The 14,320-nt window shown below is 42.7% G+C and overlaps 1 protein-coding gene across 7 annotated transcripts in view; it reads right to left on the reverse strand.

Annotated features, from left to right (window-relative positions):
• Positions 1-1,409: 1,409 nt before the first annotated feature.
• The window catches only part of SWAP70 (switching B cell complex subunit SWAP70), an 83,674-nt gene continuing 70,763 nt past the window's right edge, over positions 1,410-14,320 (reverse strand). For 2 of the 7 annotated variants that reach the window (XM_065529549.2, XM_005578641.5), the window contains exons 8-12: positions 14,213-14,320; positions 12,200-12,366; positions 6,359-6,557; positions 5,219-5,315; positions 1,410-4,545 (exon numbers count right to left, since the gene is read on the reverse strand). In XM_065529549.2, the coding sequence (XP_065385621.1) occupies positions 4,439-4,545; positions 5,219-5,315; positions 6,359-6,557; positions 12,200-12,366; positions 14,213-14,320 (678 nt within the window). In that variant the 3' untranslated portion in view covers positions 1,410-4,438. Of the gene's footprint in view, positions 4,546-4,802; positions 4,982-5,218; positions 5,316-6,358; positions 6,558-12,199; positions 12,367-14,212 lie in introns of those variants that run through there. The other 5 variants (XM_074014365.1, XM_005578642.5, XM_074014366.1 and 2 more) reach the window with 3 other exon arrangements.

The raw sequence follows: 14,320 nt of genomic DNA on the forward strand, positions 1-14,320 counted from the left end.
GCCAAACGTCCCCTGGAGGGCAAAATCACCACCAGTTGAGAACCACTGTGATAGAGAAAGAACAGTTTGTTTTTTTTATTTTTGAGATGGAGTCTCGCTCTGTTGCCCAGGCTGGAGTGCGGTGGCGCGATCTCGGCTCGCTGCAAGCTCCACCCCCTGGGTTAACACCATTCTCCTGTCTCAGCCTCCCGAATGGCTGGGACTACAGGCGCCCGCCACCGCGCCTGGCTAATTTTTTTATATTTTTAGTAGAGACAGGGTTTCACCGTGTTAGCCATGATGGTCTCGATCTCCTCACCTCGTGATCTGCCCGCCTCAGAAAGAACAGTTTTGTTTTGTTTTTTTTGAGACGGAGTCTCGCGCTGTCACCCAGGCTGGAGTGCAGTGGCCGGATCTCAGCTCACTGCAAGCTCCGCCTCCCGGGTTCACGCCATTCTCCTGCCTCCGCCTCCCGAGTAGCTGGGACTACAGGCATCCGCCACCTCGGCCGGCTAGTTTTTTGTATTTTTTAGTAGAGACGGGGTTTCACCGTGTTAACCAGGATGGTCTCGATCTCCTGACCTCATGATCCGCCCGTCTCGGCCTCCCAAAGTGCTGGGATTACAGGCTTGAGCCACCGCGCCCGGCCCGAAAGAACAGTTTTTATTTATTTATTTATTTATTTATTTATTTTTGGAGACGGAGTCTCGCTCTGCCGCCCAGGCTGGAGTGCAGTGGCCGGATCTCAGCTCACTGCAAGCTCCGCCTCCCGGGTCTACGCCATTCTCCTGCCTCAGCCTCCCGAGTAGCTGGGACTACAGGCGCCCGCCACCTCGCCCGGCTAGTTTTTTGTATTTTTTAGTAGAGACGGGGTTTCACTGTGTTAGCCAGGATGGTCTCGATCTCCTGACCTCGTGATCCGCCCGTCTCGGCCTCCCAAAGTGCTGGGATTACAGGCTTGAGCCACTGCGCCCGGCCGAAAGAACAGTTTTTAAACACACCAACCAGTGTCCTCTCCCTCCCTCCAAGAGGGAAAGATCAGTTTTCCAATATACACTCAAGCTGGACTGAGTGGGCCCACTTAGTCCACAATAGGCATTTTATCTTGGCAACAATGTAAACCACAACAACAAACAAAAAGCCACATGGTTTACTCTGGTGAAAGAAAAACTGAAAGGCATAAAAAAAACTAAGGAAAACAGAGGTAAGAAAATTTGAAGGTAACAGCAACAATGAATGAGAAATCATCTTTGTAAGTTCCCGTTTGTGAGCTGACACATCAGCCATGGCTTGCCCACATTCGTGACTCAAACACCAAAGATGAGGCCATAGCTAACTTCTTGGGTTCTAAACTGCAAACCCAGTGTTTTCAGGAAGTGTCCCTAAACCAAAGTCCATCTCATATGAAAACACATACAGATACACCCAACTTTACCCCCACTGTTTTATTAAATCAGACAGTAAATGTATATTCTGGTATTTTTAATTTTCTTACTGGGTCCATTTTACTTAAAAAAAAAATACAAAACATTTTTAATGTATCTTAGAAAAATCAGCAAAAAATTGAGAAAGTTGAGCATATTACGTTGTACAATGGTTTCATACGAATGTTTTAAAATCATAAATATTTGGTTTCCTCTCAACATAGCACATCACAAAAATACATTTCAAAAACTTTTTTCATGTATAATTCCTGTAACTGATCATATCCCTACTTATTAAGGAAAACACCTGATGACAAGCACTCAAACACTCCTGAAATTTTCTGTACAGTAATTACAAAAGTAAAACCAAGAGTTCTGTTGGCCCTTTGACAGGTGAAACCATTTTAAATATTAGGAAGAATTCACTTAGTATCAAAATATAATTCCAAATGGAATATACTTAGTTCATTTCTTTGCCATCTTTGATTCACAAGTATCTATCTTAGCCAAAGCACTGTTTAAAAGGATTTTGCCTTCTAGACATAGTGCCACTGAAAACCAAGATGTAATAACACTACGCATTAAACAGAAAGCTTTTGCGCAACCACATATATAACAGCTTGGTCATGTCAAGGTTCACATGTGACCAGAAAGCATGCAGTCATTAGGCGGATGACCAGGGGCCAGGCAGTGAGGTCTTCAAGAACCCAGGGCTAGAGCAGCTAAGCCCCAGGTCATGTTATCAGCTACAGTTGTAGAATAAGCAAGGTTTAAGGAAGGACATTCTGCAAAAGTGCAGGGCCTATTTCACAACTTCTAGAAGTAGAAATTCACACATTCCATCATGACCCTCCCCACCATGCAGAGACTATTTGACTCCCAAGGCCACACTGTTTCCATCCCATAGATTTCACATAGGTGACTAGGTTCTTTGCAAAATACTGTTTCCTCATTCTGGAATGACGGATACTGGAGTCTTCTGGTGTAATGTGCAATCAAACCACAGGAAAGGTTCCATTCCTTACCTAAGTCTCGTTGGTCTATACACCTGCCAGCTACTGAATAAAATGGTAATACTGATAAATGTCTGGGCAGAAATCCAACACCCAAATCAGCTGGCAAATTTCAAAGGCACATGATACAAAAATATTTTAGACAATAAACTTTATAAAGGCAACTATAAGAAATCATTAAATAAAGTTACATTTTTATTAAACAGCCCAAAATCTTAACACAAATACCTACAGAGCATTTCTTCATTGGCAAATATTTTCCAGTCGTAAAATGTGATAATTTATGGGATTATATTCCAGTTTCCTCTCATGTAAATAAATACATATACTGAAACCTCTAATACCACTCTCTCTCGATGTATACATCTGTTTGGAATTGCTTTCTTAGTATGCACTCAGCAAGCACTGAGGTTGAACACCTGAGGTTCTCTGTCCTCATTTAATACTTATAGAGAGAAAAGGACTTTATTCTACTGAATTCTGCCCTTTTTTGCAAGAACTGAATTATCCTCATATTTATTTACAATTTTAAGCTTGATTGCTGTCCATGGAGTTACTGTTGCTTCTCAATTATAACTAGTGTTAGAAGGCTTGATTTCATAAATGTTCTTTTTAATCTAAAGATAGAAAACCTTCCTTAATACTCCTTTCAAATCAGATGCCTATAAACTATGATCCCAATTTCCCTGTTACACTTATTTCTATTAGATATTTTCTCCATTGTCACTATAGAGGAAGGGAAAAGGCAGAAAAGCTGCCCACCTAACAAAGGCTAACATTATGGCTAGGCTAATATATTGACATGCTATCATCTTTATGATGTTTTGAATCTAACTAGCAGACATACAGTCAACTTCCTGTTGGCCATGTGCATCTCATCTGCTTTCTTTATGATCCAAATAATTTTTATTTCAAATTAGCTTCTTTCTACTACTCAGCATAATCCTCTCACAGCCTGGCATATACCTGGTAGCACATCATTCAATGAGAGAGGACGAAAGAAAATTAGGTTGACAATATGGGGCAAAGGGGTAGTCTCCTTTAAGGTGAAGGGAAAGGAGATGGGAATGAAACATGCCAAGTGTATGATGGTTAGGGAAAGAAATATCTTAGCAGAAGCTAGAAAACCTCTACTAACAGGATTACATTCCAAAAGGGCAACCAGGAAATGGCAGTGACTCCGTGACTTCTCTGTCAGAGCACCAATAGTCAAAGGCATTCCATGCCAAGTGTCAGGGAATGGAAAGCAAACTGGCCAATCTAGTTTAACAGCACATACTCAGAGAAGGAAACAAAGGAAACACGCTGCCAAAGGAAAGAGCTAACATCCAGTCCACAGGGTTCTGAGTACCCAATGGCAGTGAGCCGCTCCAAACTCTGCAGAGCTGACTGTGCTGTCTGCACCCTGCCTCATTTGGGGAAGAATCTGAGAGAGCTAAAAGACAAATTTCAGAAGGTGATGTTTTCAAAGAAAGAGTAAATAAACAGCTTAACAATGCTGACTTTTTTTTTTTTTCTCTTTTCAGGTAGCCCTTGTTTGCAGGAAGATAAATAAGAAGGCTTCCTTAGGATATTGACCCACTTGGAGAGGCATGGAAGGAAGAACAGTTAAAAGCAGCAAGGCCGGTTTTTTTTTTTTTTTTTTTTTTTTTGAGATGGAGTCTCACACTGTCACCCAGGCTGCAGTACAATGGCATGATATCAGCTCACTGCAACCTGCGCCTCCCAGGTTCAAGTGATTCTCCTGCCTCAGCCTCCCAAGTAGCTGGGATTACAGGCGCCCACCACCACGCCCAGCTAATTTTTTTTGTATTTTTAGTAGAGACGGGGTTTCACCAGGTTGGCCAGGCTGGTCTTGAACTCCTGACCTCAGGTGATCCACCCACCTCGGCCTCCCAAAGTGCTGGGATTACAGGCGTGAGCCACCGCGCCCAGCCCCCAAAGCCATTTCTTTTGTCTTTAGCGTAAAGCTCTCCTGCCATGCAGTATCTACATAACTGATGTGACTGCCAGCAAGCTCAGTCACTCCGTGGTCTTTTTCTCTTTCCAGTTCTTCTCTCTCTCTTCAAGTTCTGCCTCAGTGAAAGCTGCAGGTCCCCAGTTAGTGATCAGGTGAGGGTTCTTTGAACCTAAGAGACAAACATGCTTTAAATACAGGAAGTATTATATTCTTCAGGGTACTCCATCATTTTTCTACAGACAAAACAGTAACTTTCCTACTTTATTTCTTCTTTGAGGAACATCCATAAATGTCATACCAGCTAAAACAATTAGAAGATGTATACCGAGGGGATTAACTGGGTGCTCTTACCTGTTAGGGGATAAGGTTTTCAAGAGAAATTTACCCTAAACAGCTTGTTTTTTTTTTACATTTGGGCTAAAAAAGTTTCTTTAGTACAATTCAAATACACAAGTGAAACAGAAAAATAAATTTAAAAATAAATATATGGGCTGGGCACAGTGGCTCACACCTGTAATTCCAGTACTTTGGGAGGCTGAGGCAGGCAGATCACGAAGTCAGGAGATCGAGACCGTCCTGATTAACACGATAAAACCCCGTCTCTACTAAAAATACAAAAAATTAGCCAGGTGTGGTGGCGGGCGCCTATAGTCCCAGCTACTCCGGAGGCCGAGGCAGGAGAATGGTGTGAACCCAGGAGGCAAGCTTGCAGTGAGCCGAGATCGTACCACTGCACTCCATCCAGCCTGGGTGACAGCAAGACTCTGTCTCAAAGTAAATAAATAAATAAATTAAATTAAATTAAAATTAAAATATGATTACTTCATAGAGTCTGTTGTTACCTGGTTCTATCAGTCGAATTAATCCTTCATGATGGGCTACTTTGTCCTTCCAGCTCTTGGTCTTATCAGTTGCCATCTCCAGCTTCTTTTTAACTTCCTGAAACAAAAGTAGATTTTGGACTATGCAGACACACAGGTAGTTTAAGAACCAAATCACAACTATTGGGCCCTTACTACATATTTGTGAATTATCTCATTAAATCCTCTCATAGCCCATTCTAAGAAGCGGGAATTACTATTACCCCATTGTACAGAGTGAAAATGGGTTCAGAGAAGGTCAGTAACCTGCCTAGGGTCACACAACAGGAAATGGTAGAGCCAGAACTGGAACCCAGGCTGTCTGATTCCAAAGCCTATTCTTCTACCATCTGCACACTAATTATAATGAGTGTATGGCTCTGTGTGCCGGTTACAGTTTACTGCCTCTCCACTCCAAATCCACCCTGAACCATCCTGCTGGTGATACTAAAATAATTCTCCCTAACTAGCTGGCAGCATAAAGCTTTGTCACTAGAGGGTGCTGAAGGGACACAAGGAGGGAGGGACTTTTCTTCTAGGTTCCACTCAGTGGCTCCTGTGGCACTCAGAACACCCAAAGTGCTCACCACCGGTGAGTTTTTGTAGCACCTCCCTGTGGGAAGCTTTTGCCAGTGCCCCAAAAGGTGGCCTCCCACTGAGCTTTGCTGGCACAGCACTTCAACAAACTTTTCTGCCATCCAGCCACCCTCTCCACAGAGGTCTGGATCACAGCACTGGGGTTATGGGGCAAGGAGCAAAGAATCCTCTTCCAGATCCATTCCCTCCCTGGTGCTCTGCCTCAGTCTTTGAGGCAGTGGCTGCTCCCTACGTCTGCCATTCCTGCATTCTCAAAGCCTTCTTTACAACACAGTAGGTAATTCCCTGTTACAGTTAATAATGTTTTATATTAAACTTTCCCTGTTCAAATTACTGTACAGTTTCTGTCTCTGATGGATGTATAATACATCTTATCTCCTATAAAAACGCCCTCTTTCTTCTTTCTTACAGCTAAGCAAGATTCTTACTACAGCTTCATATTGGCAGCTAAATAAATAATTCTATTATTGAGAAATGTTTTTCAAAAATTTAAATACAGAAGTTTGCAGGGCCAAGTCTCATCACCTCGTACTGCTCAAGTGCTTGTTTCCGTTCTAACTCAAGCTGCTCCAGCTGCTCCATGGCCTCCTGCAGGGCCTGTTCCTTCAGGACACGCTGATTCTCCAACTCCTGCTTCTCCGCCTCAGTTGTCTGAATGGCCTGCTGCTGCTCCAAGTGCCACTTTTCTAGTTCAGCCCTCTTGGAAGACTCTTCCTCCAATAACCTACGATGTGGAAGAAAGCTCCAGATCAAATCCTGCCCAAGTCACCACCCTGACCCAGCAGACGAGGGAAGCATTTTAGACAAGAGAATATTTGAGGTCGTCTAATCCGCCTCTCATTCCACCAGGAGGAAAGCAGGAGTCAGAGAAGCTCATATTCACAAAGCTGGTAAAGCAGCCCATGTGTCCTGCTGTAAGCTCTCTCAGTTTCACCCTTTTGTGAAATAAAAAATAACATTTATCCAGAGTTTAATGTGTGCCAGGAACTGGCCTAAGAGGCAAGTGTATTTTCTCAATTAATCCTCACAGTAAATTTAGGTGCTGTTACTCGTATTTTAGAGATGATGCAAGTGAGACACGAAGGTTCAGTGGCCTTTTTTCTTATACTAAGATGAGCTCTCCCATCCACTACTCTAGTTCCACAAAGGAGGTATCTACTCCCTCTTCCCTGTGATAGCCCTTCAGCAACTGGAAGGCAGCTTTGTTGCCTGCTGAGAACATCCTTCCCTAAGAAGACCACCTCCAGCCTTAACTCCAGCTTCCAGACTCAATATCCTTCTTTGGAGACACTGAGGTCTCCTCAGATGTCTCTTGGAGTTTGATGTACACAACAGAACACAACACTACAGATGTGGTCTGACCAGCGCAGAGTTTATTCACTCAGGTGATGTGTATTTTCTGTGCCTTCTACATGCTTTTCTAGGCACTGAGGATGTGAGAATGAACAATATTGGATGGGTCTGTTTTTTCATTCTAGTGGTAAAAATATGGAGGGGCAATGGACATTTCCAGACACATGAAGGAGTTCAGAGGCTGGGCAGCCTAAGCACCTGGAAATTTAAATTCACAGGCCAGACCCCTGCCCTCCCACCCCTCGGCAGCTAGGGTATGGTGGAGGCACAAGCTAGGCTTAGCTAAGTAGATGCTCCTTCTGGAACTTTGACTCTGAAGCAACTGGCACAAAGAAGCAAAGCCAGTAGAGAATTCATCTTGCTGGTGGCAGTAACATCCAGTGTTGAATGACAGTAGGCGCGATGGCACTGCTGATGCCTGGTACCAACATGGGCGCCAATGGCATCCTCACTGGACTCTTCCCATGGCCTGGCTTGGGCTGTAGTTGAGGCTACTCATCCCCCTGTGGTTCCTGCCTGTGTTCACGGCCTGGTCACCTGCCTTTCTGTGGAACTGGCAAATTATTTAAGAAACTTTCAACAAATTGTTTTATTGCTTTAGCTAATACAAGGTGGTTTCTGTGGTCTGCAAACAAGACTCCTGACTAAAGACTTTAGTGCCTCACTCTTTTTCTGTGTATCAGCTTCCTCATTTATCAAAAAAGGAATAGAAACTACACCTACCATCAAAGGTTTATTAATGTATTAAATGTGATAATGCACATAAGGTATTTACATGCCTACTACAGCAAGGACTGGTAGCAAGGACAGCTCACATTATAGAGGGACAATTATCTCATTTGCTCTGGATACTTCACATTCATTAAGGCTGCCTAAGAGTGTATAGAGTTTTGACAACCACATTTCAGGGATATGAAACTGTAGAACTTTTCAAATGAATTTCTATAAAGCCAAGTCTCCTGGATCCTGTGCTTGTTCTTTTGATATGTTAAATTATCTTCTTGGTCTAAAACCATCATTCTAGCCTGTCAACATCTTTTTTCTGAATGCTTATTTTTACATTCTACACATTATATATCTTCGCTGTCTGCAAATGAGATAAAGGAACAGAAAGCAACACACTCTGAGTGACTCCCAAATGCTAGGCATTACTCTAAAACACTCTGCATGCATCATCTCATTTCATCTTCACAACAACTGTATAAAGTTGGTAATTCTCTCAAGTTACACGGCTAAAAGTACCAGAGCTAGGAATCAAACCGTGGCCTCACTCCAGAGCCCAGTCTCCGCCCTTCACATATATGAAAAGTATAATATCAAATGGAAGAGGGACTGTTGTTTCATGTGGCCCCATTGGGTAGAACTTGGATCCATTCATTCATTCAAAAAATATTCCTTGGGTACTTACTGTGTGCTAGGTACAAGTTGCTGGGAATACAGACATGACTAAGGTATACTCCTGGGTGTTACAGATCCAAAGTGGGTAAGAGTTATAATAGGACAGATTATGGCTCAGCTTCAAGAACTTTCCAATGACTTGATTTTTCTTATTTTTTTCTTTTTCATTTTTTTTCTTTTTTGAGACAGGCTGGAGTGCAGTGGTACTATCTCAGCTTAATGCAACCTCTACCACCTGGGTTCAAGTGATTCTCATGCCTCAGCCTCCCAAGTAGCTGGGATTTTAGGCATGCACCACCATGCCCAGCTAATTTTTGTATTTTTAGTAGACACAGGGTTTCACCATGTTGGCCAGGCTGGTCTCAAACTCCGAGCCTCAAGGGATCCACCTGTCTCAGCCTCCCAAAGTGCTGAGATTACAGCATGAGTCATGGTGTCCGGCCAGTAACTTAAGTGTTCTAAATTTTAAATGAACAGTTTTCTTCTGAGTTCTCATTCAGAAGAGGCTACATCACCTTCAGGATTACACATAAAAAAAATAAACGTCATAGCACAAAGAGTGACTACAGTCAATCATAATTTAATTGTACATTTAAACTAACTAAAAGAGTATAATGGACTGTTTGTAAGACTAAGGATAAAAGCTTGAGGTGATGGATACCCCATTTACCCTGATGTGATTATTATACATTGTATGCCTGTATCAAAATATCTCATGTACCCCCACAAATATAAACACCTACTATGTACCCACAAAAATTAAAAGTTAAAAAAAAACTTCAATCATAATTTTAAAATTACAAGATCTAGATGTTTCAAGCTAAAGTTCTTGTCTTTTATTTAAACAATTGACTATAAAAAGTTTCTCTGGGTAAACTTAAGACACTGACAGAGAAAGAACTATTCATAGGAAGAATAATGAGATTCCAAATATTCCACAAGTGATTAGTTGTTGCTTTAAGAAAGGAGTGAGAAGAGTTAACTGAGCAGGCTTTTACACAGGCCCTTGGCATAAGATTATGTTCATTTCATTAGTGCTGGTTTTCCAACCCAACTCCAGAATGACTTCCCTTGTTTTTTCTATCCAGAAAGGCCTATCCTGAGGAGCAAAGAACAAACCCTCCATGCCAATCTGACAGAAAGTCCCTCTGAATCAGGCACAGCCTTCAGTGACTTCAGGAAAGAGGAACACACTTCACTTGAAAATGACCACTAGGCCAGGCGCGGTGGCTCACGCCTGTAATCCCAGCACTTTGGGAGACCGAGGCAGGCGGATGATGATGTCAGGAGATCGAGTCCATCCTGGCCAACATGGCGAAACCCCATCTCTACTAAAAATACAAAAATTAGCCAGGTGTGGTGGTGCACACCTGTAGTCCCAGCTACTGAGGAGGCTGAGGCAGGAGAGTCGCTTGAACCCAGGAGGCAGAGGTTGCAGTGAGCCAAGATCACACAACTGCACTCCAGCCTGGTAACAGAGCAAGACTCCGTCTCAGAAAAAAAAGGGGGGGGCGGGGGTGGCAAATTTGTCCATTTCAGGTTCCAAAAACTAAGAGAAAAAAATAATTTGGAATAATAAAATAATTACATTCATAAAATGCCCTTTGCACATCAAGAAAAAGTTAAATTTGTGTGCAGTACTTTCAGCATATTAGAGCAGAGCTGTATGTAGCTGTATGTATCTGGATTCAAAAGGTTGAAAGCATTTTGCTATTGCTTAAATCAGAGTGTGCAAAATAATTAGCTGGAGTTTTTTGTCGTCGTTGTTTTGTGTTTTTTTTTTTTTGAGACAGGGTCTCATTCTGTCCCCCAGGCTGTAGTACAGTGGTGCAAACGCAGCTCACTATAGCCTCAACCTCCTGGACTCAAGTGATCCTCCTGCCTCAGCCTCCCAAGTAGCCTTTTTTTAAAAAAAAAAAAAAAAAAAAGATGAGGTTTCACCATGTTGCCCAGGCTGGTCATAAACTCATGGGTTCAAGTGATCCTCCTGCCTCGGCCTCCCAAAGTGCTGGGATTATAGGTGTGAGCCACCACACCTGGCCTAGCCAGAGCTTTTTAAATAACAACACTTGTGTCTGGCTCCTATCCACACATATTTTGATTCAGTAAATCTAGAGTGAGGCCCTACATGTGTATTTTTCAGAAGCTTTGTCAGGTGATTCTGATATATAACATTGGTTAAAAAACCACTGGCTTCAATTATCCAAAATTATCCCTTATTCAAAATATCACTCATCCTATAAACACTAAATAACAAAGACTAGAATTTCTAGAGTTATCCAGTTCCTTCTGTGATCTAGTCTCTGCTGTGTCATAATAAATTTCCCACAAAACTGCAGTAATACATATAGCATATTTTACCTGTGAATTCTCTGCACAAAAACAATCTATAAACTCTCAACATGGCTCAAATCATGAGGAGGCTCAAAAAATGTTGAGTGTCATGTAGAACGTCACTCTGGACGTCACACAGCACTCAAACATTCCCATAGAGTGAATCTTCTGCTAAAATCACTGCCCAGTGGCACTGGAAGGGAGTTCCAAGAACCTGGTTAACCTCACAGTGCAGTAAGTTTGTACCTGTGGAGCCTATAAATGCCAGGCAATATGCTACATGCTTAATTTTCTATTTAGAAAATAATTTTTCCTTAAAAAAATTAGATTTAAAATCTAAATTTCCAAAACAATTTATTTATTTTTGAAGTCACTTTTGGCAAAATAAACAACTAAAGATGGCTTCTTCTTTCTCTTCCTATCTGAAGACTAACGAAACATCTTTTGCTGCCACATGTAAAATGGCAGCCATGGAAAATCTACCCCAGCTCATTTTATAACTGCTCCCCAAAACAGGGGGTCAGAGATCAAAGACTCGACCATGTGCTGCTACTGTAGTAAATACTTTTTAGTGTTGTCTCCCATCCCAGACATCTTAAAGAATGTAAATGGGGCAGCAAAGTAGAAACTGGCAGAGGATATGCTCAATTTTTCCCTTTGGGAGTCTTCATTTTATTTTATCCTCCCTGCTGCTATGAAGACCCCAAATTGAGAATTTTCATCTGAGAACATGACTATCATAAATAAAGTTCTAAGGGGAAAAAAAAATCTAGGTTTCAAATACTTTTAAAATTAGGATTTCAAGTAGTAACTACTGAAGGAATGTTACCAATCCCGAATGGCCAAATAGAAACTGCATATTTCCTTCTTATTCCCCAAAACCTGACAGCAACTTTGGTCTGAATAGGCCCCTGCCTGCATACCAATGGCCCTCTCTGGTCTGGAACATACTGAAGATGCCAAGCTCTCATCAGAGCTAATTCTGGGTTTGTGGATTTTCTCGGATATGACTAAGGGTATCCCATCAAACATACCTACCAGACTGCTCCAAAATAGGCCCTTATTTAGCCCCAGAAGCAAGGGTTTCCCAGAGCCCCAGAATGAAAAGAAACACCCCAGCCAGTCGAGTATCCATGGTCTCCCTAATCTGGACAGCACCTCGAGCTCAGTCACAGCCAGAGCAGAGACACTTCTCCCTCTCCACCAGAGTGTTAGTCATTCCAAGAAACTGTATTAGCCCAGGCAAAGTACACAAAGGCAGTCTGCAAACCAATATAGCACCTGGCCTGAAGCTTCCGCACCGTCTCTTCATCTTGCCGGGCCTGTCTCTCATCTTCGAGAGCCTCCTGCAGCTTTAGGTACATGTCTTCCAGCTCCCGTACTCGCTGTAAATACTGTTCCAGTTCAGAGGACTTTTGGGCAACCTGTTCTTCCATCTGCTGTCTGATCTGTTGGTATAGAAGGGTCTTGTTTAAGTGCAGGTTGACTTCTTTTCAGGGAAAGCCTCCCCTCCACCTGAGGGGTTGCCTACAGCTGCAGCCTCAGCCCATCAGGGTGGCAGGACCCTGTCCTTCAATCGTTGAAGGACTGAAGATGGAGGAGATGAGGGCACCACACCCAATCGCAATAATGAAGGAGTCTGGGAAGAGCAAATTATAACCCAAATTATGTTCTGCCCTGCTGTATTTTCCGTCCCTTCCACTCCACATTTTAAGACTCAAGTCAAGAAAAAAATGTTTCCCTGTATAATTTCTCTCTAAATTCCTTTCTGTCTTAAAGTCACAATCTTTTTACCAATAGAGTCTTCTCTAAAAGGAACGAACCTTTTCCCAGTCAGAACAGTAGAGTGTTACACTAAAGAAGGAAAGATCAGCCAGCATGGGATTCCTCTGGCACTTCTCTGGCTGCCTCCACTCCCTGGGGCACCTCCAGCCCTAGGGGAACTCAAGCATTTCAGTTAGTCTGTGTAAGTTAATGGTTTTTCCCTTCTGGATTACAGAGTTTTGAATCCCTGCCTTAAAAATTACAAGAACATCCTAAATATAACAAACACATTAGCCTACTTCTCTGCAGTTGTTAAAATATTTTCACTTGCATTAGCTCACTCTGTCCTCATAAGAGTCATGAGAGAGCATGTGATCATCCTGTACTTAAAGAAGAGAAAGCCAGTGCTCAATAAGAAGGACCAGAGAGGAAACAAGACCAGACCTTCTGGCTGTTTCTCTACGTCACATCTGCCTTCCTCTTTTCTCTCAAACCACAAACACATCTCTTTCAACTCTAAATAACAAAGAGTGACTAGAGGAAATGTCGCATGCATCTATTTAGGTACTGGACTCAGCACTCTCCGACAGAGTATCACTCAATGTAAGAAGACCTGTGTTCTAGCTAAACAGGTAACTACCTAAGACAACCTGGATCTTGCGTCTCTTGAAGATGGAAGCCTCTAGGATGAACCAGAGCTGCCAAGAGCAACAAATCAGAATCTAGATGTTCTCACAATTTCAGGATCTCACCCCTGCCATCCTTGCTTATTACAGAGGAGAAATGCCATGGAACCTATGCTTACTTTTTCCATAACTATTCATTTTCCAAATCAGAACTATTTTGAGAATGAAAAGGAATGTTATTAATAATTATACCAGAATGGCAGGGACTCTCCCAGGCAAACTAGGAAATATAGTCACCCTAACCAAGCATTTATCACATCATTCCACAAATTTCTTTCTTTTATTTTTATTTTTGGAGACAGGGCCTTGCTCTGTCACTCAGGCTGGAGTGCAGAGTGCAGTGACACAATCACAGCTCACAGTAGCCTCGAACTCCTGGGCTCAAGCAATCCTCCCACCTCAGCCTCCTGAGTAGCTGGAACTACAGGCATTTACCAACAGGCCTGGCTAATTCTTTTTTTTTTTTTTTTTTTTTGGTAGATATTGCCCAGGCTGGTCTTGAACTCCTGGGCTCAAGCAATCCTCATGCCTTGGCCTCCCAAAGTGCTGGGATTACAGGAGTGGGCCACCGTGCCTGGCTCCATAAATTTCCACTTAGGAGTCTTGAAAACAAGGTTTATGTCTTTTGCCATTACATCTTTGGCACAGTGCCTGGCACATAGAAGGTGCTCAATAAACAGATAATGAATGAATGAACAAACATGCAACTTCCCCTACAGCCCATTCCAGGTCAGTAGCAAAGCCAAGCTGACGACATGCCTCACTGTAGCCTCCAGCCCTTCCCCGTTCCCACAGACCCAGGCTGAGCTACTGCAGCTGCTTTCTCCAGCCACGTGACACTCACAAGCTTCTCTCTTTCCAGCTCTGTGCTGAACCTGGCCTGAAGTTCCACTTGAGTCTGAAGGCGTTTCTTTTCCTCTTCTGCTGCACGAGATGCTGCTTCCTCCAGTTT

This window comes from Macaca fascicularis, chromosome 14 (genome assembly GCF_037993035.2).
Source record: "Macaca fascicularis isolate 582-1 chromosome 14, T2T-MFA8v1.1".
Taxonomy (NCBI): Eukaryota; Metazoa; Chordata; class Mammalia; order Primates; family Cercopithecidae; genus Macaca; species Macaca fascicularis.